Source organism: Haemorhous mexicanus, chromosome Z (assembly GCF_027477595.1).
Source record: "Haemorhous mexicanus isolate bHaeMex1 chromosome Z, bHaeMex1.pri, whole genome shotgun sequence".
Taxonomy (NCBI): Eukaryota; Metazoa; Chordata; class Aves; order Passeriformes; family Fringillidae; genus Haemorhous; species Haemorhous mexicanus.
In genome coordinates, this window is record NC_082381.1 from 42820573 (window position 1) to 42845332 (window position 24760).

General features: G+C 39.8%; 1 protein-coding gene across 1 annotated transcript in view; it reads left to right on the plus strand.

Moving 5' to 3' along the window:
• The window catches only part of SHB (SH2 domain containing adaptor protein B), a 58157-nt gene extending 35158 nt beyond the window's left edge, over positions 1–22999 (plus strand). The window contains exons 3-6 of the mRNA XM_059873269.1: positions 553–768; positions 6909–7080; positions 11295–11414; positions 19638–22999. Of these exons, the coding sequence (XP_059729252.1) occupies positions 553–768; positions 6909–7080; positions 11295–11414; positions 19638–19821 (692 nt within the window). The 3' untranslated portion in view covers positions 19822–22999. The remainder of the gene's footprint in view (positions 1–552; positions 769–6908; positions 7081–11294; positions 11415–19637) is intronic.
• Positions 23000–24760: the final 1761 nt, after the last annotated feature.

A 24760-nucleotide genomic window follows, 5' to 3' on the forward strand; every position in this document is an offset into this window, starting at 1 on the left:
GATGTTACAACCCCCTTGATGTGAGATAAGCTGTAATGCTTTTGTTAAATGTTCTTACTCTAGTCCTAGCTCATTTTTTGCTGATGTTCTGTAGGTGTAAATGCAGACTTTTTTTTTAAATCAGTATATGCAATTGTACTGTGGGATTTGTTTTTTTATGTTCTTTGTGTCTTCAAACTTCATTTCAGAACCATCTCCTCCTGAAGAGCTAACTGTACAAAAATTTCAGTGTTCTTGGGAATTTATGTACAGTTGCTTGTGAGTGTTCTTTTTAGCACTGACAGGGATTGTGTGCTTCCTGCAATCTGGCTCTGCACAAGCTGGGAAATGTTGGTGGAGGCATGAAGCTGTGGTGGTTAACTGGAGCAAACTTTTGCTTCCAGCAAGTTACCAATGTAGGGGTAGAATTTAAAAGTCTTGTACAAGCTTGTCATCTCTATAATTACGTGGCTATTAAGAAATGGGTGGAAGTTGAATGCTCTAAAATTATAGACTGTAATGATAAGACATGGTTAGTAGTGATTCTGATGCAATTTTCCTCCTTGCCAACAGAGTTTCAACAGCAGGAAGGCATGAAGTCCCATCAGAAAAACATGCAGCTCTATGACACACCCTATGAACCAGAAGGCAGTGGTGTGGAATCCGATTCTGAAAGTGTGGTGAGTCGCCGTTTACGAGAAAGCAAATTGCCACAGGATGATGACAGGCCTGCAGATGAGTATGATCAGCCGTGGGAGTGGAACAAAGTCAGCTTCCCAGCTTTGGCAGGTAGGATTCCTAGATCCCAGCCTCAAAATTCCCTCTCATAGTTATACTATATATACTTGCCTTTGGGGTAAATCAAATACTTACGCTCTTTTGTATGTGTGTGTGAAGAAATGTCTGAAAAGTGAATGTGGGTCATCTCAAATCTTTACCTGCTGCAGAAATATGAAATTGTACTTTTTGTTTGGTACTTCAGCCAACATGTTGTCAATCATCTTAGCGCTTGTTTCATAAAAGTTCTGATTCTCCCGCTCCTTCTCCCTACCCTCATATTAATGGATGGGATGTAGATAATGTTTATTGTTGAGTATCTCTATAGTGAGGAATTTGCTTTGCAGGGTCCTGAAATTGTGAAGCTATTCTCAAAGGGACAGTGTGATGAAGTTTTGGGGGCGAGGCAGGAAGAAAAGAGGTGTGGCTCCAGGACCGAGCATGGAAGAAGCCTGAGAGCAGTGTGGGTAGTCAGTGTGCATTTACCCTAGATAAATCCTGCTTGACAAACCTGTTTGCTTTCTTTGTTAAAACTACTAGATCTCTTAATGGAAAGAGAGCTGTCGGTGTCATCTATGCAGACTTTAGCTTTCAGCATGTTGTGCTATGGCATCAGCTGTGTTTGGAGTCTTGTAGCCCAGATGGGTGGACTAGTAGATCTGCGAAAACCTTTCAGAGTCATTGACCTCAAAGGGTAGTGCTAGTGATTCATACTCTTCCTGGAATCTGGTTATAAGTGTGATTCCTCCAAGGATATGTTCTGAAACCCTTCCTGTTTAGCATAGCTATTAGTAACCAAGAGCAGAAGGAGAGGAAATGCCCCTTATCAAGCTTGGGATAACAGCCAAGGGAGGGGAGGGTGTGTACAAAGCTGCCATTCTGAGGGACCTTAACAGGCTGGAGAAATGGACTGACAACAAGCTTACAAAACCTAATGAGAACAGACCTAAAGACTTGCATCTGGAGCAAACTAACCCCCTGCAATCATATGGACCTAGATCTGTTTGACTTGCTGGAAGCTTTGCTAGAAGGGGCTTAAACAGCCCTGGGGGAAGTGGACTAAATGTGGCTAGCAATGCTCCTCACCATGATGAAGGCTAGCAGCATGCTAGCCTGTGTGAATAGGAGCAAGCCAGTGGATGAAGGATGAAGCATAGTGACTGTTCCTCTTTACTTGATATTTCTTGAGCTATGCATAATGCTGTGGCAGGATTCTGGTATAAGAGGGATGTTGATAAACATTTTTGTTAGCACAGAGCCAACAAAATGACAAGAAACTGCAGCACATGACAGCACATGTGAAGAGATGCTGAGGGAACTGGGCTTGCTTAGCCTGGAGAAGAGAGAACTTTGGGTGGGACATAGTGTGAACTTTCTAATGCCTGCGAGGAGATCCTCAATAAGATGGAGCCAGTTTCTTCACAAATGAGCAGGTGTGTGATGGGAAGATGAGATATAAGATGAATCAGTAGAGGTTGTGACTCAAGTTGGTTTTTTCTCTGCAAGAACAGTTAAGTATTGGAAACAATTATTCAGGGAGCTCTTGCAGTCTCCATCTTCAGATTCCTCTCATCCTGTGGGAAGAAATGACTGGATAAACAACCTGATCTGATCACATAACTTCCCACACAAGGTCGGTGATTGTGTGCTACCCAGAAGTAACTTTTCTATCAAAAACCAGCACCTTCATTGCTTAATGATGCTGAGATGCAAGCTGTGGGACCAGTGATACCACCTCTGTCTCCAGTGAGACCACATTTCACAAATTTTTGAAATAGTAATAGAGCAGCTACAGAGACTGGATTTTAAAAGTTAAGTCTAAAGAGTCATACATGGACATATGTAAATTATTATCCTTGATGTATTGGTCATATTACATGAAATCTATGAGTTTTATTTCATTTGGGTCTTGTCTTAACTTCTGTATTCATCTTTGTGTCCACTTTTTTTGTCTTTATCAGGTAAATTCAGAAATAGGGTTTTTCTGAGTTGTTTTAAAATAAAGAATCTTAATTCTGTTATTTTTTTCTTTATATCTACTTTTCAGTTTTGACATGTAACTGTAAATTAACAAGGTCAGTCCAATACAAGATTTTATGATTGGCTTACGTGTAAATATTCTTTCAAATACTATGCAGTTATGAAAGCATGCAGAGCAAAATATTGCTTTATAGAATTAATAGACTAAAGAGAGGTTTAATTAAATGGTACTATGATATGGTTGGTTTACTTACAGGTTCAGCATAGAGAATTGTTATTTAAAATAAGATTAAGCACTTCTTGAGATTAATTAGATTTCTCTCATTATGTCTGCCATTCATTATAGATTAATTTGTTTTAGGTACAAGGTTATTTTAAGTACAAGAATTTGTCACAAAGAAATGTCTAAGGATTGGCTGCAAGCCTGATTGCAAGCTGCTGTTTCATCAAGTGTCTGTACAATTCATCTTTGTCCTAGGAGTAGTAAATGTTTAAAATAAGGAATGAAGAGGTCCAGCTCTGTAGTTTGAAAGGTGGAAAGTTTGCAATGGAGAAGTGTTGACCCCCTGCTGAGACATATGAAGTGCTTTTCTGACTTGGTGGTTCCATAGTGTGGCTCAGGAAGGGGTTTTTTCAATTCTTAGCTGAGGTGGATTTTTCTGAAAAGTGCAGTGTTGGTCTAACTATCAAAAATTCTAGCAATGGGTAAGTACCAATTAACAGGCCCACAATTACCATCTCCCAATTCCATGGAACTGTGGAGATCCTGGAGGGACCCTCTACTGAAACTTTCCTATTTTGTGAAATTCATCTGGAGGGAACAACACACATTTGTGATGAGAATTACAGACACAGAGTCTTTGCAGCAAATGTTTTTGATTTGTCAGGTGGTAGACCGTAGAAACAAACCAAAATCACCAGCAACACTAGAATTACAACGAACCTAATTACTTATGCAAGACTTTCAAGGAAATAAATTGTTCTTCTGCCATGATTTCAAGATTTGTTGCTGAAGCATAGCTAAAACCTGTTTATCTCCAGCCTGAACTTTGAGATTTGTCAGAATGAAAGTGTGCACAAGCTATGAAGTGTGCTGAGGCTGAGGGCAGCGTGTCTGTGCTCTGACTCCTGAGGATGTGGATGAGGCTGGTGTCATGCTGGCATTGTGGATGGAGCAAGATGTACGCAGCCTATGGATTTTGCTGTGCTAAAAGATATGTCTCTGTGTAGCAGAGCTGGAATGCAGCATTTTGACTGTCTGCAGCTGGAGTCCTTTCACAGACAAATTTGGGGTTGTTTTATTGGCGGCTGTCCAGCTGAAGCTAAAATGTGTTTTTGATGGTTTTTATGGGAAGCAAACAGGTCTTGTTAGAACTCCTGCTGAGCTGGGCAGACTGGTTTGCCCAGAATAGTTGAGGCTGGCAAAGCAACAGGAACAAAGTAGCTTCCAGGTACACAAGTCTGGCTAGAAAAGGAGATAACACCAGGAGAGCCCAGGGTATAGCTAGAAGATAGCATGAGCACCAGAGGGCCCGTTGAAGAATGTCACACTGACACTGGCTTCGACTGAGTTTGTGAGAAATCTGTCCTCTTCCAACTGTCATGAGGGCACAGAAACCTTTGGGTAAAGGAAATGCTTATGAAGTCTGTAAAGCCAATCTTAGTATTGCTTTACAAAATTTGTGACCCTCTCTTACAAAGGGGTTTTCAATGGTCAAGAGGGCCATTTTGTAGTAGTTTCCAGCACTGATCATGGGCTCCTCAAAGGACTTCTAAATGCCAAACATTTTCTGGCTTCTTCTGCTGTTAAATGGAAGGTTGTTGCCTAGGATCCTGAGTGACCTAAAGCAAGGGAATTCTGGCATGCCACTGTCACAGAGGTAGGGCAGGAATTACGGGGCAGTGGAAGAGAGGCCATGTGGAGAGTGTAGAAGTACTGCAGTCAGTTCTGTAACTGCAGTGGCTGGATACAGCTTTGTTTAAGAGAGGATTCATAGCAGCCAAAACTGGGACCTGATTACAGCATTGGGTGGGGAGGTACCTGACTGGGAATCACACTTGTCACTTTGATCTGCCTGGATAGCCCTTCAAGACTGCTTCTTCCTGGGGGAAAAAAAACCAGGCCAGAAGTCCAGACACATGTCTGAATTTTTCAATCAGAGAAAAAAGCCCCAACATTCAAAAGCATCTGAAATTTGACCTGGTCCTCTTTTTGGAGAATAGTTCCTATGTCTTATCATCATGTTCGTGACTTTCTACAGAAGCATATAGAGAGAAAAAAAGAGGGAACGTTTTTAAACTAAAAGAGGAGACATTTAGGTTAGATGTTAGGAAGAAATTGTTTAGTCAAAGATAGTGAAGCAATGGAGCAGGTGCTATGTGTGAATTGTGGATGGCCCTTCCCTAGAACTGTTCAAAGCCGGGTTGGATGGGGCTCTGAATATTGTGGTTAGGGGACAAAAATCACTGCCTGTGGTGGCATCTCTCTGCTCTTAGGGGTTTGCAGCTAGATAATCATTTATGTCACTTCCAACTCAAGCCATTCTATGATTCTGTGTTGTAAGGACAAGTTGTTAACAGTCAGAACTGAGTTTGTTATGTGAACTGAATTTTTTGGCATCTGAGAGGTGTTCCTTGCTCAGAAGGCGACAATAAGCTCACTGGGTTTCAGAGAGTACCCAAGTTACATCCGGGTGTTTTTCTTAGAGTTAAAGTAATAATACTGCTTGTATATGTCACAGGCAAGTATCCACATGCAGTGTTTCTCCTTGTTACACTAATCAGCTTTCATTATCCAGTAACGAGGTTAAATCTGAGTTTATATTAAGAAAGAATCAGCATATTTCCACCATGCATACTTAGGAATGTGTTAATTGTAGCTATGTGTGTTTGCCTAAATTTTACAATTTAAAAAATTGTGCCTTTCTCTGAGTAGAGGGGGGATTTAGAAGTGTCCTAAGCTTCATGACAAAAGCATTAACAATTTTTTAAAAAACAGCTCCAAAACACTTTGCTCATCCAACATGTCTCTGTGCAGTATGATTTTCAACTTGAATATTGCAGCTGTCTGCTTTAAAACACTTAATACTGTCACCCACATGCCTACTTGGCTGTGTGTAAGTTCACTTTTAAGTGCATGAGGCCTGTAAATTTTGTAGGGAGTTCCTTCAGTTCTCCTTTCCTCTTCAGTTCTCCTCTTCAGTAGCACTTTTCTCCAGTATTGCTGTTGAAACTCACATAGGGGCTGATTGAGCTGTTTGTGCTTGTGAGCACTGTGATTTTTACCTCTTGACACAGTCAAGGCTCTCTGCCTGGTCCTCACTAGATGGCCTTAATATACAATCATTTGCAGCTAGGGGTGTTAGTTTTTGATGAAGCAGCAAACCATAGAAGGCAGTGAGAGTCAGGAATATGGGGTGGATTCTATCACTCTTCCTGTCAACATTCTGTCCTTTAGTATTTTTTTTTTAATTGTAGCTGTGTGGAATCTGTAAGTGTAGAATGAGAATGCTGACATCATTAGTATGTGCTTGGCTACAGGTGTTGCAGTGCTCTAATAAATTACAGTTTTGCAAAATAAGTTGTATTTTTTTTTTCTTGGAATAATGTAGTTAGTAAGAGAAATGATGAAAGGCTATTTTTATTTTGTCATCTGTTTCCTAGACTTTAAAGACAAAAGCTTTGTGCCAGCAGTGTGTGAGTGGATGCACTGTTAATTCTTTGCTGCTTGACAGTATTTCTGATATGGATGTCAGCTGCCTGCTTTGCCCCCAGATCACTGTTAGGATGATACCACATAACCTGAGGCAAACTGATGCTCTCACTTATTTCCTTTTTGAATTATGGCACGTAACTGAAGGCTTGTTACTGTTATTTGTTTAACAGCATCAACTCTGGAGGATCAAAGTATCAAAAGTCAAGATAAGCAAGAGTTATTATAACAAGGTTTAGAAGAGTATGAATGTTATTACTAGAAAAACAAGAGAGTTTTAGGACTGTACTCTGCATAGTAAGAAACACTTTATGTGATACATAGAACTTCTAGATAAAGCATCTTAATGCTAGTGGGTATATGCTTATTCTCTGGGGGGCGTGACAACCACTGTAAGTGCTACAACTCTTTTGGTCCTTGCTAACCTTGCCTGGAGAGGTAATTATTGTGTGTCTTGCAGCCCAGTTTAATGGAAGTGGGAAACGGCAAGCATCTCCTTCTCCCTCAAATGACCAGCACAGGCAATTAAGAGCACCTGGAGGAGGCTTTAAACCTATCAAACATGGCAGTCCAGAATTTTGTGGGATCCTGGGAGAGAGAATAGATCCAACTATTCAACTGGAAAAGCAGATGTAAGTAAGCATGGTAATTGCTCTCTAGCTTTTTGCCTCCTTGCTTACAGGAGCAGTAAGTACTCAGATCCTACTGTCCAACTTTCCTCCTCAGTATCCTCAAAGCCCCAAAGACTTACTCTTAACCAGTCCTGCAAAGTGTAAGTAATTTTTTGGGGGGGAGGAAAATAGCATTAAACAGGAAACTCATCTCAGAAACAGTGAATTTTATCTGTCAAGTACATTCAGATATTCCATTTTCAATCTTGTTGTTTATATTGCATTAGGGGAAAAAAAAGTTGTATCTCACATATAACCAAATTCTGTTTAAAGGTGCATGAAACCAATATATTTGTGGCTGCAGAGCATGTTTCTAATACATCAGATTTGCCTTGCATCTGGCAGTGATTAACCTCTAGGAAGAAAATAAGACCACTTAAACAGCTTTCAGAAAAGAGATTGTTATTTCTACTCTTGTGCTATCAAACTTGAGAGCAATATTTAGATGCACTTCTATCAGCTTCAAATTCAGGTTCTAGGTGAATTCCCTGTAGTAAATGTCCAGTATCCACGAGAGTGGCCCCTGCCCTGCCTTATTTTTGCCCTTCCTTGAACAATTTGGACAGACTGGCTTGTGTGGTGGAATGACCCACTGTCCCGTATCAAAGGTGCAACCTCAGAGGAAGGGCCAGAATTCCTGCTACACAGAGAAAAATCCTGAAAAGTGAAAAAGTAGAGCAGTTTACAAAAGTTAGACTGATATTCCTGGTCACAGAGAAGCCAGCGGATTCGTGCAGTAAAGTGAAGAAGCTGTGTCTTGAATCCCTGAAGGCAGTCCTCTCCAGAAACTGTCATTCTGGATTAGAGGCAGAATTTATTTGCACTGGAGAGGGAGGGCATAATTTAGCATGGATGTGAGTATGGACTTTGGGAGAGTACTTTGTTCCTTAATGCTAGTGGTATTGAGAGGATTAAGAATCCTTTTACACTTAGAACCCTCAGTAAGAGGGTTTGAGAGGAGGTGGTTCCAGAAATTGCTTTCCCTTTGACATTTTATTTTTCAGGCAGTATTTGGAAGCTTAAGTTTGAAACAGATAATATCATCCGCATGTTGCCATGTTCCATCTAATCAACCTCAGCCTTTGAACCATCTGCCCATTGACTGATTGTATGCTTATCTCCAGTAGAGGAAGTAGCAACCATTATTGTGAAATCAGTCACTGATACTGTTAGGTAAATAACTAAAAGGCTGTAAATTTAACTGTAGATTTGGTCCTCCAAGTTGGGTAGCTCCAGCTTGCCAAAGTTGCTCGCCCAGTCCCAAATAGATTAAAAATAACTGCAGGAAGGTGAGTTTCTGTTACCTAATGTTTGACTCACAAATATGCTGTGGTGTCATTCTGTCTTTTAGTATAACTGCAGTTAAATGTTACAATTGAAAACGGCAGGTCTAGTTTTTACTTTTTAAGTATTCAAATGTCAGTGAAGTTAGGGGTTTTTTTGTTTCTTCAGCATGATGGATCAAACCTAAAATGAATGCAGTTAACAATGATGCATCATAAAGTGAAAGAGTCCACATTTATTTTACCATAGAATAGTCATAGTAATTCAAATTACTCGTTCTAGTAGTGTGAGACATCTCCACAGCACATACAAAGCCCTTCCTTCTTTTTCTGCAAAAGTGGAGTCTGTTTCTGCAGAAAGGAATACAAGATCTAAAGAAAAGGATGCACACGAATTGGCAGGTGGTTGGGTAGGTTAGGATATTCCCCAAACAGGCAGAAATACCAAGGTGAGTTAGTATATTAAGAAAATATTTTTAGTTACTTGTGAATGAGGAATCTATAACTATGAGCTTACTAACTCATGGACCCAGGGGAATCAAAGCAATTTGTTCTATTTCCTCAATAACAGTATAAAGAAAAAGTGTGTTCTGCTGTTTCCATTGTGTTATTGAAAGTGAATCCCTCCCAGCCTTATAATCAAGATCTTGTGGTTTCCTGTTTTGCTCTAACTCAGCAACAGAATAGTGTCGTGCATTACATAAGCTGTAATAACTTATTATACTTACTATATAATTGATGTTGCTCTCCTGTCTTCAGTGGAGTTGTGGCCCCTCAGTGGCTGAAACCTGACCATTGACAAAGTAAGGGACATCAGGAAGAGCATTCTGTAAACCACCACCAGGGTACTTACAAGCTTGGGAGGAGATCCTGTTAAGGGTCAAAGTGTGTGATTATGTTAGAATTTTGCTTTCAGGTTTGCATTGTGTGCATGTGTTTTCCAGGATATCTTAGAAGACATTCAGGTTATTCCATACTTTTGCACTAGTGCCTTTCAGATGCTGTCATTGCACTTTTTAAAGACCACATCACTGATGTTTGAAATTTTGACCTTTCTTCACAAATGCTCATATGCTGACAGTCAAAAAAATGAGCACACCCAGGACAAACAGACCCAATGCAGTTGAACAGCAAATCTCTCAGGAACTTAAAGCTGATTATCGTGCTCTGCTTATCACGCTAGGTAGCTGGAACAGGAGCAGTGTCCCAATTACATGGGCATATGACTCACAAACAATTACACTTCTGGATAGTGCTGCTTACTGTCAGGTGTAGCCAAAACAGCTTCCAGACGTCACATCTGAATCAGATGTCTCATCCTCTGTTTACTTTCAACTCTATAAAGAGCAGGTTTTTCTTCCTCAAACCAGCCCTGTGTTCTTTTTCCATTTCTCTCCAAATATCAGAGTTAAGCATCTCCCTTATTTTGGTAAGGTAATATTTCACTTTTGTTTTATTTGGCCCTTTGGGGAGAAAATAAAGATAACTGTAGCTAATAGGAAAAGTTTTTAAATTCTCCCAAATCCATTTCTTGATTCACACTTGTGTTAATATTATTCCATCACACTTAAAAGGCAATCTAGTCTTTAAATTGCTTGTTAAGAAATATCCTTCAGCAGTAAATATCTAATGGGAGATGAGGAGGAGACTGCCTGAAATAATTTGTATCTGTGTCTCCATCTTATTTGTGAAGTGAAGAAGCTGTCAGGGCCTCTCTTTCTAGTCTGTCTTGACTATACAAATATAACCTCTCTTTAGTTCCCTCTAATGCAGACTTTGGTTTTAATCACACACTCAATGAATTTTTAATATGGGCACCAACTTTTTTTTTTTTAGCACATTCATCAGATTTGACAATGGAATCACCAGCAAAAGGCAGTTAAGGGAATGATTTCTGTCAAAGTGGCTTATCTGGTCTTTATTCACCTGTTTTTTAGTTGGAGTATCTTTCTTAGAGTAAAAACCAATGGAATTAAACTCTTTTACACAAAGCAAGCAACAGTTCCCTGTAAGAACAGACAGAGAGCACTTCTGATGTGTTCATTGTCTTGCTTAAGCAGATGTGGTAGTGTCATATAATGTTTCAAAGTGCACCTGGCAGTTGCAGGGAGGGAGAGATCTTCCTCAGAGCCACGTTTGACCATTTGACACAGTACAGGGCCAGACACATCACATTGCTCTGGAAGCTTAGGGAAGGGTCAAAGTGTTTACTCCCGGAGTCTCAGATTTGGAAAGCTGATATAGAGCAGTGTGCACTGAGAAGCTTCTTTGTTTGAAGTGGCTAGTTCAATGAAGGACCCACCTCTCCTCACCCAATTTCCTTTTTTCCCTGAGTAGTTCACATCCACTCTGTAGATCCACCAGAGATTTATATAAAGAATTTCCATACCTTTGTTTAGAATGTGCCTTTTTGATCGATCTTCACACTTTATCACTCTTCTCCTTTTTCAAAGATTTATTTTAGCAAATCTTTTCCACTGTTAACTGTTCATATTCTCCACATGTGATCTTCAGTTTCTTTGCTTTTGTTGTTTATTTTGTGTATTAGTTTAAAAACTGATATATCCCAGGGATTAAATAGAGCAAATTGTATATCATGGACCTGTTTGCAAGATAGATTATAATGTGTTTCTCCAAATGGGAATTTCTTACATAGACATGTACACCAATCTTATTGCATCGTTTCCTGGTCTGAGTTTTTCCCCTCAGCTGACAGAAACAAGAAGCCTCCACAATTTGTAATAACTTCATAGTTTTTTATCCATAATATATTAGATTTTAAAGGTATCCATATGGTATTGGTAACAAATCACACCTTAAAAAATAAAGTAGTGAAAGCAGTATGAGTGGGAATACTTCTGTGTGTTTATTAACCTCTTTGCTTTTTTCTAGATGGTATCATGGAGCAATCAGTCGGACAGATGCAGAAAACCTGTTGCGTTTATGTAAGGAGTGTAGCTACCTTGTAAGAAATAGTCAAACAAGCAAGCATGACTATTCGCTTTCACTGAAGTAAGTACTTGTCAGTAAAACATAGTCAATGTATTTAAGCCCTAACTTCTCAGGTGCCATACAAGAAAATTATCCAGTTTGTTGCCACACTGTTTTAGCTCCAAAGGATTTCAGAGTGTTTGGGACTGTGTGACATATATTACAGTCACTGAATTAGTATATTCCTGTCTGGGGATGTTAATAGATTTTTTTGTCTTCATTTGGTATCCACTTAACCAAATAAATTTGGATTAATTTTTTTTTTCCTTGTTCTAATTTGAAATGCTCCTGCTGCCTCTGCTTTTGGCTGAATAAGGAACTTATTGTTTGGGGATTTTATTCCTTTTGTTTTGTTTGCTTTACTGGAGAAAAGCTGTACAGCCTTGTTACAGTTCTTCAAAGTAAAAAGCCCAGGATTAAGGATGAAAGATCTACAGAATTAGGAAATTAGCAGTATTCTAGTCTTCTCACTGCTCTGAATCTGCCTTACCTAGCTTAGGCTGAGCAGGGTACATCACAGATGTCTTCAACATACCATAATACAAATTCATAAACTGCTGGGGTTGGAAGGGAGGATCAAAGATCATCTAGCCCAATTCTCCTACCCGTGACAGGATAAGAAGTTCACTTCATTTTCTAGCTGAGGAAGATTGTCAGGTTTTGTGTGCAGGAGAAAAAGAAGCTCCTTAAGCTCCAGCCTGTATAGGCTGTACAGGTGCAAAGAGAAGTGCTTCCTTTCTTTCCCTTATGCAGGATAGGGTCTGATGGGGAACCTAACCTTCCAAGTAGGTCTGGGGTACAGGCCAACTTGCCCTTTTCACTAGCATTACTCCTGCCAGTTTGGCTTTTATGCCATTTCTTCGCAGGTCTGTTCTGAACATACATTTTACTGCTGGGATGATGGTGATACCTGGCTGTAAGAAGTGCTTTTATAAATAGCACCAAAGTGGATCCTTGTTTTATAAGTTTAAAATTCCATTCTAGAACTTGAGAAGAGAAATATTTTGTAGGAGTATATTTTAAATCATTATTCCTCTGCTACTATTTTTGGGATCTCTCTGTAATACAGAGGTTTGCCATGAGCTGAAACACATCTGCTTTGGAATTGTGGTTGAGTTCCTGTTATTTCTTTTGTAATTTGATCTCTGTATACTCCAATATAGGTGTCTTCTAGATATTTTCAAACACTGAAGCATTAATGGTACAAGCTTTGGAATAAATTTTCCCTCAGGCCTAAATTGTCCCTTAAATTCAATGTCTTGGAATATGACCTATTTTTAAAGGTATTTCATTTAACTCTTGCATCAGCTCAGTGATTTTTGTTATTCTGCCATACTTCCAGAGGAAAGGTGATAGTTAAAATTTATATTTTTCTGCTTTGTACAGCTGCATCCATGCCTTTAGTATCCTTTTGTATTCTCTTTGGACAGAACTACAATGTCTCCATTGTCTATTAGCTGTCTTTGTGCTTCTTAGGGACTTTTAATACCATGTGTGAGTCAGCTTTTTTTTTTTTTTTTTGGTTAAATGTTTCATGTCTGCTTCAGGGGAAAAAGTAAGAATCACACCCTGATTTTGTACTAAGTAACAGTGATTTAAAATCTATTCTTCTGTTTCATGTGACAAGTTTTTCTAAAAAGAAAACATAAAGCAAAAACCAAACCCAAACCACTTCACTCTAGTTTTTTTAGTTTTCTTTTCTCTAATAACAAAAGATTGTTTCCCAAAAGACAGCAATGAGAATCTACCCAAATATTACCTGTATTTGAAAAGTGAAAATATGGTAGAACTTGCTAATTTTCTTTTAATATAGCTGAATATTTCATAATGGAGACATCTCTGAAGACGTTTTTTTCCAATAGCAGGAAGTCCTTGTGTTCTGTGGGCATTGAGAGAGCCAGACAGGCTTGACTTGCATGGGGAATTTGTGTGAGATATCTGTTTCGTTCAAAATCCAAAAATTATCATTCCAAATGTAATGAAATGAGTGTGAAAATAGCTTTATTGCTAAATTAACATGCATCTGTGCATGAAACAATCACTGAGGTAGTTTAGGTTGCTCATGTCAATGTCTGTCACTTTGAGATGGTGTAGTTTACTCAGTGAAATTTAACTGCATGTGGATTAGTTATATCTGGGGGCATCAGAGAAGGTTTTATTGAAGTACACATTTATGTTGCCCATCTCAGTTAGAAACAAGGAATTGGTGTTGCTGGTGACAAGTGTTTGAAGCTAAAAGCATCTTTCTTTGGATTGGGATCCAGAGAGCTAAGCCTCCTTATCAGCATTGTTTAAATTCTGCACAGCAGGAGAGGAAAAGTATATGATCTACCTTCCCAGAACGAAATGATCCCAAAGGCATGAGCAGCAGCTATACATTCTCTTGAATCTCCTTTGTCAGCCCTGGATCATTCCCTGTGTTTCCTCTTCTCTGCATTCCTTCAGGGTTGTAGATATTTGGCTCACTCACACCCACCCACTCTTGCCTTAAATACAATTATAATTGCAAAAGGCTGGGTAAAAATTGGAGACCCATACTCCTGGTAAGTGTGCTGTAACCAGAAACTCCTGGCTGCTATTGAAATGCCTAGTTTCAAATTCCTTGTCTGACACCTGTTCTTTACTAACAAGCACACTGGTGAAAAAGGTAGAAGTCGATATGCAAATGAAAGAGGGAGAGCCATTTCTTACTTATAAATGTTTTAGGTGTTCAGCAATTACTTCAATGAACATCAAGCTCACAGAGATGTCTTTCTGATGTAGCAATAGAACAGGATCTCAGGATGGGGTTATCATATTTCAGTCTTGCTCAGTGAAGACTAGGCACCAACTGGGCTCTACTAGCTAATCCTTTCAGTCAGGATTTCCCCCTCCCAAGGCTCTTGCAGCAGTGTGCACCGTGCCCACACCACTTCGTTTCCTGACTCACATTTCAATTTTGGGAAATGTGGCTGTTCTTAATTTTAGATAAGGATTATCTCACAGGTTAACTAAATGTGCAGTCTGTGAGCGAAAACAGTAACATGCATTGCTTTCTGATCTGTCAGATAGTTCCTGCATAATCACAGCTACTGGAAGTACAGAGCTGAATTAAGAGAGGGTGGTGCCTTTTGACATCCTGATCCTGTGGACTCGTAAACAGGCGTGTGGTTTCCCTGAATAGCAAAGGAAACTGCAAGCTATGGGGTTTTTTGTCATTACAGTCTGTAGAAGTGGTCCTGATTTCCAAAGCTGAGTACATAAACTTTGGGTAGTTCTAGGTTCTGGATAAATGCTGGATTTGCACCTTTCTGTTGATTTTTGTTCTTGGAAGTAAATCTTGTAATATTGTAAAAATAATAAGTTTCTTCCTGTCAGTATAATTTACAAAGAGGTCATGGGATTTTTTATGTGTATCTAAATTAGTAATTGTATAAAAGTATTTGAAAGTGTATTATTAGTCTATTGTTAGCCTAAACCATAAAGATAAGGTCCTGTCTGTTAGCAAAAAGTATTGATTCTGTCACTTCTTTGGAAAATCCAGCAAGCTGAGGATTCTCACTACCTTCAAAACAGCAGATGGGAACTGGTTATAGAGGATGAAGCCTGGGCTTAGTAGTGATTTTCACACATTGGGTGCAAACGAAGACTTCTACACCTTGTTTGTAGGGGAAGAGATGTTTATTTTATCATGGAGACAGTGTCTGTCAGGTGTAGAATGACAGTGTTGTATATAATATGCTTGAAAAAGCAAAGCTGAAACTGGAAGAACAGTTCATAGGCCAGCCTCTTAATGCCACCAGTAAATGTTTTTTCAATTATTTTCTTTTTTTTTTTTTCCTGGGGTTAAGCAGTGAACTTTTATTTTACTTTCTTTTTGCTGTACATAGGCTTTGTTCAAAATTACAGCATGTAACACAAGTTAAAATAATGAAATGGAAAATCATTTCAGAGTGGAAAAATAACACAACATATATTTCCTACATTGCTAGATTTTTTTTTTTCTGATGATATTACAAAGTTGTTGCTTTTTTCTTTATGCAAATGACTTTTCATCAAAATGAATGCAAAAAATCTGTTCTGACAAAACAGTGCTTTCTTCAGCAAAAACAGGGTTCATAAGACTTGGCCAAACTTTCTGATTGTGAACACTGAATCATGTTTAAAAGCCATTAATATTTTCTGGAAAAAAATACTAGGTTTAATATCTAGTTAATATTTATTACACCTGCTTTTATCACACTTCATGCATAAGATCAAAAAAGCACATTCTAATTAACTGTCTACCCAATTCCTTTCCCATCCTCACTGGGTTTTGAAAACTGAAAGAAAATATGTGGGGAGGCTGCTATTCAAAGGCTTTTGGTATTATGGTTGTGTTGCCAAACATTTTAAGCAAGGTGTGACTATTAGTCATGTATCAAGTTTGTATCTCTGTAAACATCTGTGCTTGAGAGTTCCAAAGAAATTTGGTGCAGGGATCAGCAATTCGCAATTTTCTTCTGTGTTTGAAACTCATGGGAAAGGCTGCAAAAAGGAAAGAAAGGGTAGAATATTGTCTCTAGTAGCACTGTTTTGTCACTGTTTGTCAATTGAATGAAAAAATGGTGAAGAGTTATGGCAACATTTGAAAAGACCACAATGACATTTAGAATTTACACAGTAACAATATCACATGCTGCAGTTCAGGTCCCAGCACCTTCTCTTGCAAAATGTGTATGTCTTGTCTCTTCAAGGCACTGGCTCTCACCAGTATTCACATATGTGAACTTGATATCACTATTTAGGTTCTTTTCTTCAAAAACCTTGGGCCTGGTAGGTTCTAAGAGAAAAATAGCCATTCCAAAACTAGGATTACTCAGTTGGGCACTTGTTCAGGTAGACTCCAAAAGTGCTTCAAAAACTAAGCAGAAATTTATTTACAATCACTTCAACCATGAAGCTTTTTTCCCTGTCATTACCTGAAATTTCAGTAATCTCTTTGCACACTAAAATCAGCGTTTGGAGGAGAGGAAGAGAGAGTATTACTTCCTGGTTCTTTTTTCATGTGATCCCTGTAATTCTAGTCACTGGTCTAGCAGAATTGGTGTTGTTAATCAAGTGCAGATGCATTTTGCCCTTACCTGGTTACTAAAGGCACTGATTTTCTGAGTCCAGTATGCCTCCCAGAAGAGGGGAGACTGTGAGGCAGATTTTAAGGACAAACAGAGAAGGTGAGACAGCACAGGATCCTTAGTGTAGAGATGAATAGTTTCACAGTATAGTTTACAGTTGAAAGGGTTTAATTCAAGGTGCTGAGTTAACTTTCTTCCAACTTAATTTGTTCTACATTATAGAAGATGAGAATTGTCTGTTTTGATATGTCTACTTGCAACCTGTGATAGTTCATTTGAAACAGGGAGGGCAGATAGCACATTCACAGGGTAATTTCTGGACACTAAAAGAGGGAGTGAAGAAGGAAAATATTTGAAAACATAATCTTCACCTTCATCTACCAGTAAGCCTGAAATAATCCTCAGTTTAAAGAGTTCCGAACATCCAGAAAAGTAGCCAGGATAGAAATCAGGTCTATCACTAACAATGTGGTATTGGCTGAAAACAGTAGCAGTAAGCAAAGCTAGTTCATTGACTGAATGTTCTTGCCTCTCAGTTCTCCTCCTTTTTGAACAGGAAATTTACCTGTGAGACACTGCAAAGCTTTGAAGTCAGTTTAACATAACTCCCAGTTGCCTAGAGATATCTAGTTGCAAATGGACCTGTGGAGATGTCTAGTCCAATCCCCTGCTCCAAGCAGTACATGCTTATCGGGTTGCTGAGTGCTTTGGAAACCCTTCTGTCCTGGGCTCTAGGACTCCTATAAGGAAGAAGCCCCTGTGTCCAGTGGGAACTCCCTTGCAGCTTGTGCTTCTTGACTGAGAAACTTCTGTTTTCACTGTAATTCGCCCTTTTAGGGAGTGGATGATTGCAACCTGACACCCTCCATCTCACCTTTCCTTCTGAAGACTAAACAGGCGCAATTCCCTCAAGCCTATCCTCATACGTCAAGTATTGCCATCCCCAGACCATGTTTAGTGGTCCTGCTCTGGATATGCTCCAGTATTGATATCTCTTTTATCATGGGACACCTCTCACCAGTTACAAATACAGCCTCACAAGAGCTCTGTAGTAGCAGTCACTGCCTTCTAGCAGCTGGCTGCACTTTGCTGTGGAACTTTGCTGCAGTAGGCCTTCATGGGCAGACCATCCAATCATTCTCCTTCCCACCATGTGTCCTCCCTACCACAGTTCCTTTTCTGGCGTGTTGTGCCCCAGCTTGCACTGCTGCTTGGGTTTGTTCCATCCCAAGCGCAGAAGGTATGGATTTGCCTCGTCTACATTCCATTAGCCTGCTATTCATAACTTTAAGCTCACATTCTTTTTCCCTCACCCTCACAAACAGTGTGGCCTTCCAGAAGGCTCACCTGTCAGGATATATAGCAGGGATTCTTTTTGTGTGAGCTCAATGACTATGTGCTACACAAACCTGAATATACACATAGGTCCTTCTTGGGGAAGCAACAGCTGTCATGAATACATGGCTTGTAGTTATTTGCTCATACTCTGTTCATTGTCCTCCTGTTCAAAAAAGGTTTGTGCCTTTCCTTCTCTGTACTAAAGTGCACTTAAAAGATTCTTCTTCAGTCCTTGCCATACTTCTGAAATTAGCATGCACCTGATTCCATTAATGTATCTGCACACTTTTAAGTCATTTTGTGACAAAGCAGATTCATAGTCAACTGAAGAAAGAGAGCAATACATCTGTCCTCATAATAAGTATTTAAAGATGTCGCCCTTATTTAAGGGAAATAATTTAGAGATGAATTATGACTTGAAAGATATATTTTCCCACTAAGAAATTGATATTTAAAACATGATTTTAAGCATGTAGAGCCATAATTACAGTGCCTGCCGCCATGGTTTCTGTGCACCAGGTTTCTCTTCATCAGACAATTGTTGAATACATCTGAAAGATATGAGCTTGGTTATGACACAGGCACTTACAAAGGGAACACTGCACCTGCTAACTAGAATATGGCAGATTTTAGAGAAGTTGGTTGTAACATAATTTGTTTTCCTGCTGCAGCTTTCTGTGTCATCTTGAATTGGGTTTTTTTGCTGACACAGACTAACTCCAGTTTTAACACTACTGTCTCTGCCCCTGGACACACCTAGAAGAAACAATGGCTTGGAGCCAGAAGGTTAGGGATTGGGACATCAAACAAGCTGTAAAAATCTTCTAAGCCTCATTTAACATCTTGACGTGTATGAGCTGTTCTTTGCACTTGTGTTGCCCTGGCTGAACTCTACGCTCTTAAAGTAGCCTGTGTATGTTAAGACTGCAGACACTGAAGGGTCATTCTGGAAAGAGCTGAGGCCTGCTTTACCTCTGGTGCTGTATGGCAGTATGGGTGGTACCCATTAGAGTGGAATTCTGTTGGACGGGCTGCTTTGCCAAGAGCAGGCAGGGCAGTTCCATGAGTTCCATGACGCTGTTCTCCTGCCTGTGTAATCACGAGCCTTCCCTCAAAGAGAATGCCTGCAGAAAGACCACCGGACAGCAGCCCTTGCTCAGTATAGTGCACAGTCTAAAGCAGTACTGTGCCATGAACCTTGGGAACATGCTCACCTGGAGTAGTTTTCCCACCTGAAGCCACCAGATTATGCACAGAGATCTGTTCTGGGCAGTTACTGCCCGGTGGAATGGGTAAGGTCTGCCCTGAGGCATCTGCAGGGTAGAACAGGACAGGTCTTGTCTTGCCTAGCTGAGCAAGGTTCATAGCCTGCTTGTGCCTATGAAGAGAACCTCAGACCTCTGACAGGCCAGCACCACAGATACTTGGTCCAGATGTAATGAGTGGCTATAATGAAAATAAGTGTTCACAGGAAAATATTGAAGGGGCTGGAGAGAGGGGCCATGGGAAGGAAATGGATTATTTACTGGCACACCTCTGGATCACTTTCAGTGTGAGACAGCCGTGCATGTGGATCAAGGCAGTGCAGGCACTGAAGACAAAATACTGCCTTAGGCTGCCTTTGTGGTGAACTGCCCATGGGGGTTGCAACTACAAGTTGGAGATGGTCAGTCTGGCCACTGTCTTAGGCTGCCACCCAGCAGCTACTGGCATTTTGTCCTCCTACTTTCCCTTCCATAAGGAGAGCCTGTCATGGTGCTGCACCTCTCTTCCCTATGCACAAGCATGAACTTACACTTTGCTTTCCTTGCAGGAGCAGTCAAGGTTTTATGCATATGAAGCTGACGAAAACCAAAGAGAAATACATCCTGGGTCAGAACAGCCCTCCCTTCGACAGTGTTCCTGAAGTCATCCACTACTACACTACAAAAAAGCTGCCTATCAAAGGAGCAGAACACTTGTCCTTGCTCTATCCTGTGGCTGTACGGACTCTCTAATAACCTAGTCTCACCCCTTCCTGTGGATGGGAGGTGAGAGATAAGCTGGGTTGCGCAGAATTCATTGCCAGAATTCAGAGCCTGCATCTATGATGGAGAGAGGCAGATTTAGTCTTGTGAATGTGGGCTCTCTGCAGAGTTGTTTGTGGGACAGTGTGATACTCTTGTGCTGCAGCATGCCTCTAGATTTGTGTTGCTGCGTAAGAGAAAGAACACTTATTTTAATGCAAGGAGAGCAGATAGCCTTCCCAGACCTTCTATGTGAATGAAAGTGCTTCCCAACAAAAGTTCTTCCTTCGTGTTTTGAGAAGAATCAACAAGTTCTTCTCAGCAGTAAAAAAACAACAACTTGTATTCTCTTGCTACCCTAAGAAACTTCTCCATGAGAAAGAGTAACCTTACTCTGAGGGACCCTAGGGTGTTCTTGATGGACCTGAGAAGGAGCTGCTTAGCAAGCAAGTCTCTGGCTCTGGTCACATAGTTTGATGGGTTTGGGATTTTTTTAATGCAGTTTCTTGGGGTAGTCAAATATTGAACTTCTATTAAACACACAATCTTAAAATAGTTTTGTGAGAGCAAATCATGGTCAATTACTTATGAATAGGGGATGTAATTAAACAGTAGTTTGTTATATATTTTTATCCTTTTTGGTACAATAATCTCTTAATGTTTACTGTCTTCATTTACAAGTTTCATTTGTAGGTACAGGCAGCTAATTCTGTTTGGGGCAGTTACATCATAATGTTTTAAGTAGTTAGGATAAGTAATTTTGATTATGTGGGTTAGTATTTATGCATGAGGGTGGTCAAAGGCTTTTATAAAGCTTTAGTAGGCAAAATCTTCACTTGCTCATTTGTCTGGATCAAACAGCTGTCCTACTGATGTAGCAGGCTAACATGTATCACACTGCCTTTCCACAAGATGGCTTTTGCAGCTGTGAGAATTGCAGTATGTAGCAGAGCAGAATTTTGTTTTTCTGGTCTACCAAGGCATTCGTAAGCCATAGCCTCATTGGCACATACCTTCTGGCCAGTGCTCTTTTTTCACCGTGAGCAGAAGCCTGCCTCCTGCCATGTTTCAGTCACTGTCAGCCAGCCAGAAGCACTGTGGAAGCTGCTCTGTGTCTTAATCCTGCCAACCCAGTGCACATCTACTTGGGACATATTTTCTACATGCTGTGTGTGCTCATTCAGTGAGATAAGTGAAAAATTATAATTGTACACAAGCTGGAACTGGGGAATCTATAGCCTTATAGTCCTCATGTTGTGCCATCTCCCACATATGTCTAGAATATTGTGCATTAACCCATCAGCTGGTATAGTAGCAAACTGGTTATATGCAGGTTATGTATTTTACAGACAGCAATAGGACTGTGAAATTGTGTGCTATTTAATTCAGCTTTCTTAGCTACTACTATTTTTTATGTATGCTTAGAAAGAAGTGCAAATCTGAAAATTGTGATGGAGTAACTACTTATTGCCTGTAAAAATAGTTCTTTATGGTATTGTTTAATCTGTTAAGAACCTCAAGGATGACCCATATATTCTCACTGGTGCTAAATATTCTGTTTCCTTTTAAGCCTGCCTTATTCTTTAAATGGCATCCAATGCAGATTGAACAGGAGTTGATCATATGTGTGTGAAGAGCCCAGTGTCATTCATTCTGTGCAGTGATGGTAGTGGGTCAAATTGTCTTACCCAGAATTGGAAGCTGCATTGAAATAGGTTTTCCAGTTTTCTGAGGTGGGTGGCTCAATGGAGGACAAAGAGACAACATTTCTTTCCAAGTGAAAACAAACATCCCTTTTTCGTGTACTTGGTGCCTTGAGAAGGCTGACCTAGAACAGAGGCTAGACAGAGCTAAAGAATAAAGCAGGTATTTATTAAAAGGCCCTAAAGGATACACCTTGGGCAGTGTAAGAGCCTGGCCAGGGCTACACCCAAGATGAACCCAAAATGGTCACAAAATGGATGACCAGTCACAAGGTGTCACACTTTTATAAGTCTTGGTCCATTAGCATATTGGAGTTAATTGTCCAATTATAGGTTGAGGTTATGAACTTCATCCTCCTTGTTTTCTCTCTTCAATTCACCATTGTTTATACTCTTTGGGCCTGGAGCTTGTAACAGTTGTCCTTGGTCAAGCTGGAAAAGGGATTGTTTTGTCTATCTACCCTGTGAAGAGAATTTACCAACACTTAATATGAAGCTCAGAGCTACACAGCACAGAATCTGAAAAATATGAAAGCTAAAACTTAAGGCATCATATTCACCTGCCTACTTTTTTTTATTTCCCTGAAGTCTTTACTCTTAACATCACTCAACTGACAAGAGTATACAGGCACTTTTAAGTTAGTATATACTCTCACCAGAGTAGGAGTTTATGAAGGTGGCAGAGTTCACACAGATCAGGTGACATCTGCTCTGAGTCTTGGCCTTTGTGGGCTCGAGCAACACTATCATGCCCTTTGTGACAGAAATATGTGTTATTTCTTCTTTTGTGTGTTGAACCTGGCAGGATTGCTGTTCCATAGTCCGTTTTTCTTCTTTAAAGGGAAAAAAAAGTATGCCCCTACTCTGTCTAACAGCAATTACCTATAGAAACCAATAGCATCATTAACCAAGGCCTTGTCTGGCTTCCTTAAGCACTTTGTCTTTAATTCATGGGGATAACTATTGTACCAGACCTTTCATGTCATGGGTCTGATCAAAAGTCAGATGAAGCCAGCAAGTGCCATTTTATTGCTGTCTGCAAATTTTGGGTTGGGATCATTGTTTCATAAAAATTATGTGAATGTGCATCATACAAATGAGTATCCTGCTTATTACAGCTTCAAGGATCAGATCAAGGTTCTTGGTTCAGGAAGAGGAAATCATCTCAGAACGTATTGGTTGTCCGTGGGAAGGTTTTTTTATTATTTTTCTAAAAGACTTTTAGAAAGTACTCAATAATTGCAGAATAAATAAAACCAGGATTTTGTTTGCACTGTAATGTTGTCTCTGTTTATTTAAGTGATTGTATGATATTTTTCCAGTGAAGGAATATTCTTCCCAGATTTTTTAATGTACAGTTAAAATGCGGTGTGTTAACAGTGTGTAGTATTGCGTATAGGTGGAAGATCTTGTAGTGATCATGCCTATATTGCACATTAAAGTTTATTTAAAAAAATAAATATAAACCTCTCCCTTTTTTTCCTCTGATCGTCCTTGTGTACTCAGATTGTCATGAATAGCTAATAATTCAAGTGGCCTTTTAGAACAACTTGTGTTTATTTGTCTCAACTGTGTTGAAAAAGTAATCAATAGGTTTTAATTTGGAGTCTGTAAAATCATGTATCTCAGTTCTACTCTGACTAATTCTCTTGATAAGGTGCACCTTTACACCTTTACACAAGGGATGACATGGGTGCATGTGTGAATGATATTGCCAGTGGTGTTCAGGGAATCCACCAATTACTCCTAAGAGCATAACACTGGTGAGTCACTTTTTGCAGTCTTTGTAAGAGGTGTTAATTTGGCTTCTATTTTGATGAGCATTTCACAGCATGGTGAAGGCTGTGAACATCTGTATGATGTGTAGGAGAGCTTTAGTGGCCAAGATTGCATTTCACAGCTCTTTCCATAATTGGATAATCATTTAGGTTTGTGGAAGTACCACAACCATGGATTCTCTACTTGTTAACAGGTCTTACTTTGAAATTAAGTCTTCAGAGACAGAATGCAAAGCACAGGGCTGAATTAAGTGCAAAGGTACAAAGCAGACATTTTCGGCTTCTCAAAGAACATGGCCTGAATCTATACTCTGAGGAAAATGCTTACTGCTTGGAGGATGACACATTTGTGTACTTCTCCTCAGCATCCCATTGGGTTTTGCATTTGTCTTGATGCCATGGCTCAGGCTGGCAACACAAACACTATGTGGCAATGTTGGTGGAGTCCACAAATGGTATCTTTTATCCAGGGTCTGATTCCATTTCGACGCTGCTACACTACTAAGCTATCTCTGTCCTCTGCTGCTGTAAGTTATTCATACTGTCCTTGGGTGGTACCTCAAGTAGTGCCTAAGCAAAACAAGCAAGGTCTTAACAGAATTTTAAATAAACAGAGTAAAGACCTCATCCCACACACTGCTCCACTGTCTCCCTGTAGAGAGGGTAAAACAAAACAGATTTGGAACAGAACTGTCTGTACTCCTGGTATGAGCAAGGGGTAAAGGAAATAGAACGATTCAACTGATTTTCATACATTTTTTCTTTTTTAATGATCTGCAGAGATCCCACATAAAATACTGCATATTGCTTTCCTTTATTACTTATATTTTGGAGGCCCCATTAAGAAGGTAAGAAGAAAGTAAGGAAGGAATCGCAGCAGCTAAACAAAGTTGTTGATCTGAAATGAAGCAAAGTCCTACTGAAAAAAAAATCTTCACATGTTGCAAGGGATGACTTTGTACAATCCAATTTTCTGCAGCATGTGATTTCCCATCTTGAGCCTTGAGATTCCTCTGCGAACAAGATATGCAGAATTTCTCTAGAGATAATGTGGTGACTTCAGTGCTCAGCGCCTTGTATTTAGTTCAGTGATAAGATTAGACCAAGCATTGCCTTTGCTTTCAGGGTTCCTGAATTGCATTTGTTGTTGCTGACAATTCCAAGACACAAGCTTGGTGAAGCTTGTTGGCAAATTGATTATATTAACCCATTCCCCAAGTCTGCCTCCAAGAAGCAATTGTTCTAACCACAGGAGAAATATCAAGAAGATGGCTGGAAGTCTGCTGAGTTGCATAAGCCATGGGAATTACGGAAACATTATGATTGTATGAAATTAATATATAGGAAGAGTTACAGGATTGTTTCTAGAGTAATGGCTAGATTGTGTCAGGTAGTATGGGTGGGGCCTGGCTGATATTTAGCAATAAAAGAATAGAGGAGGATAAGGTA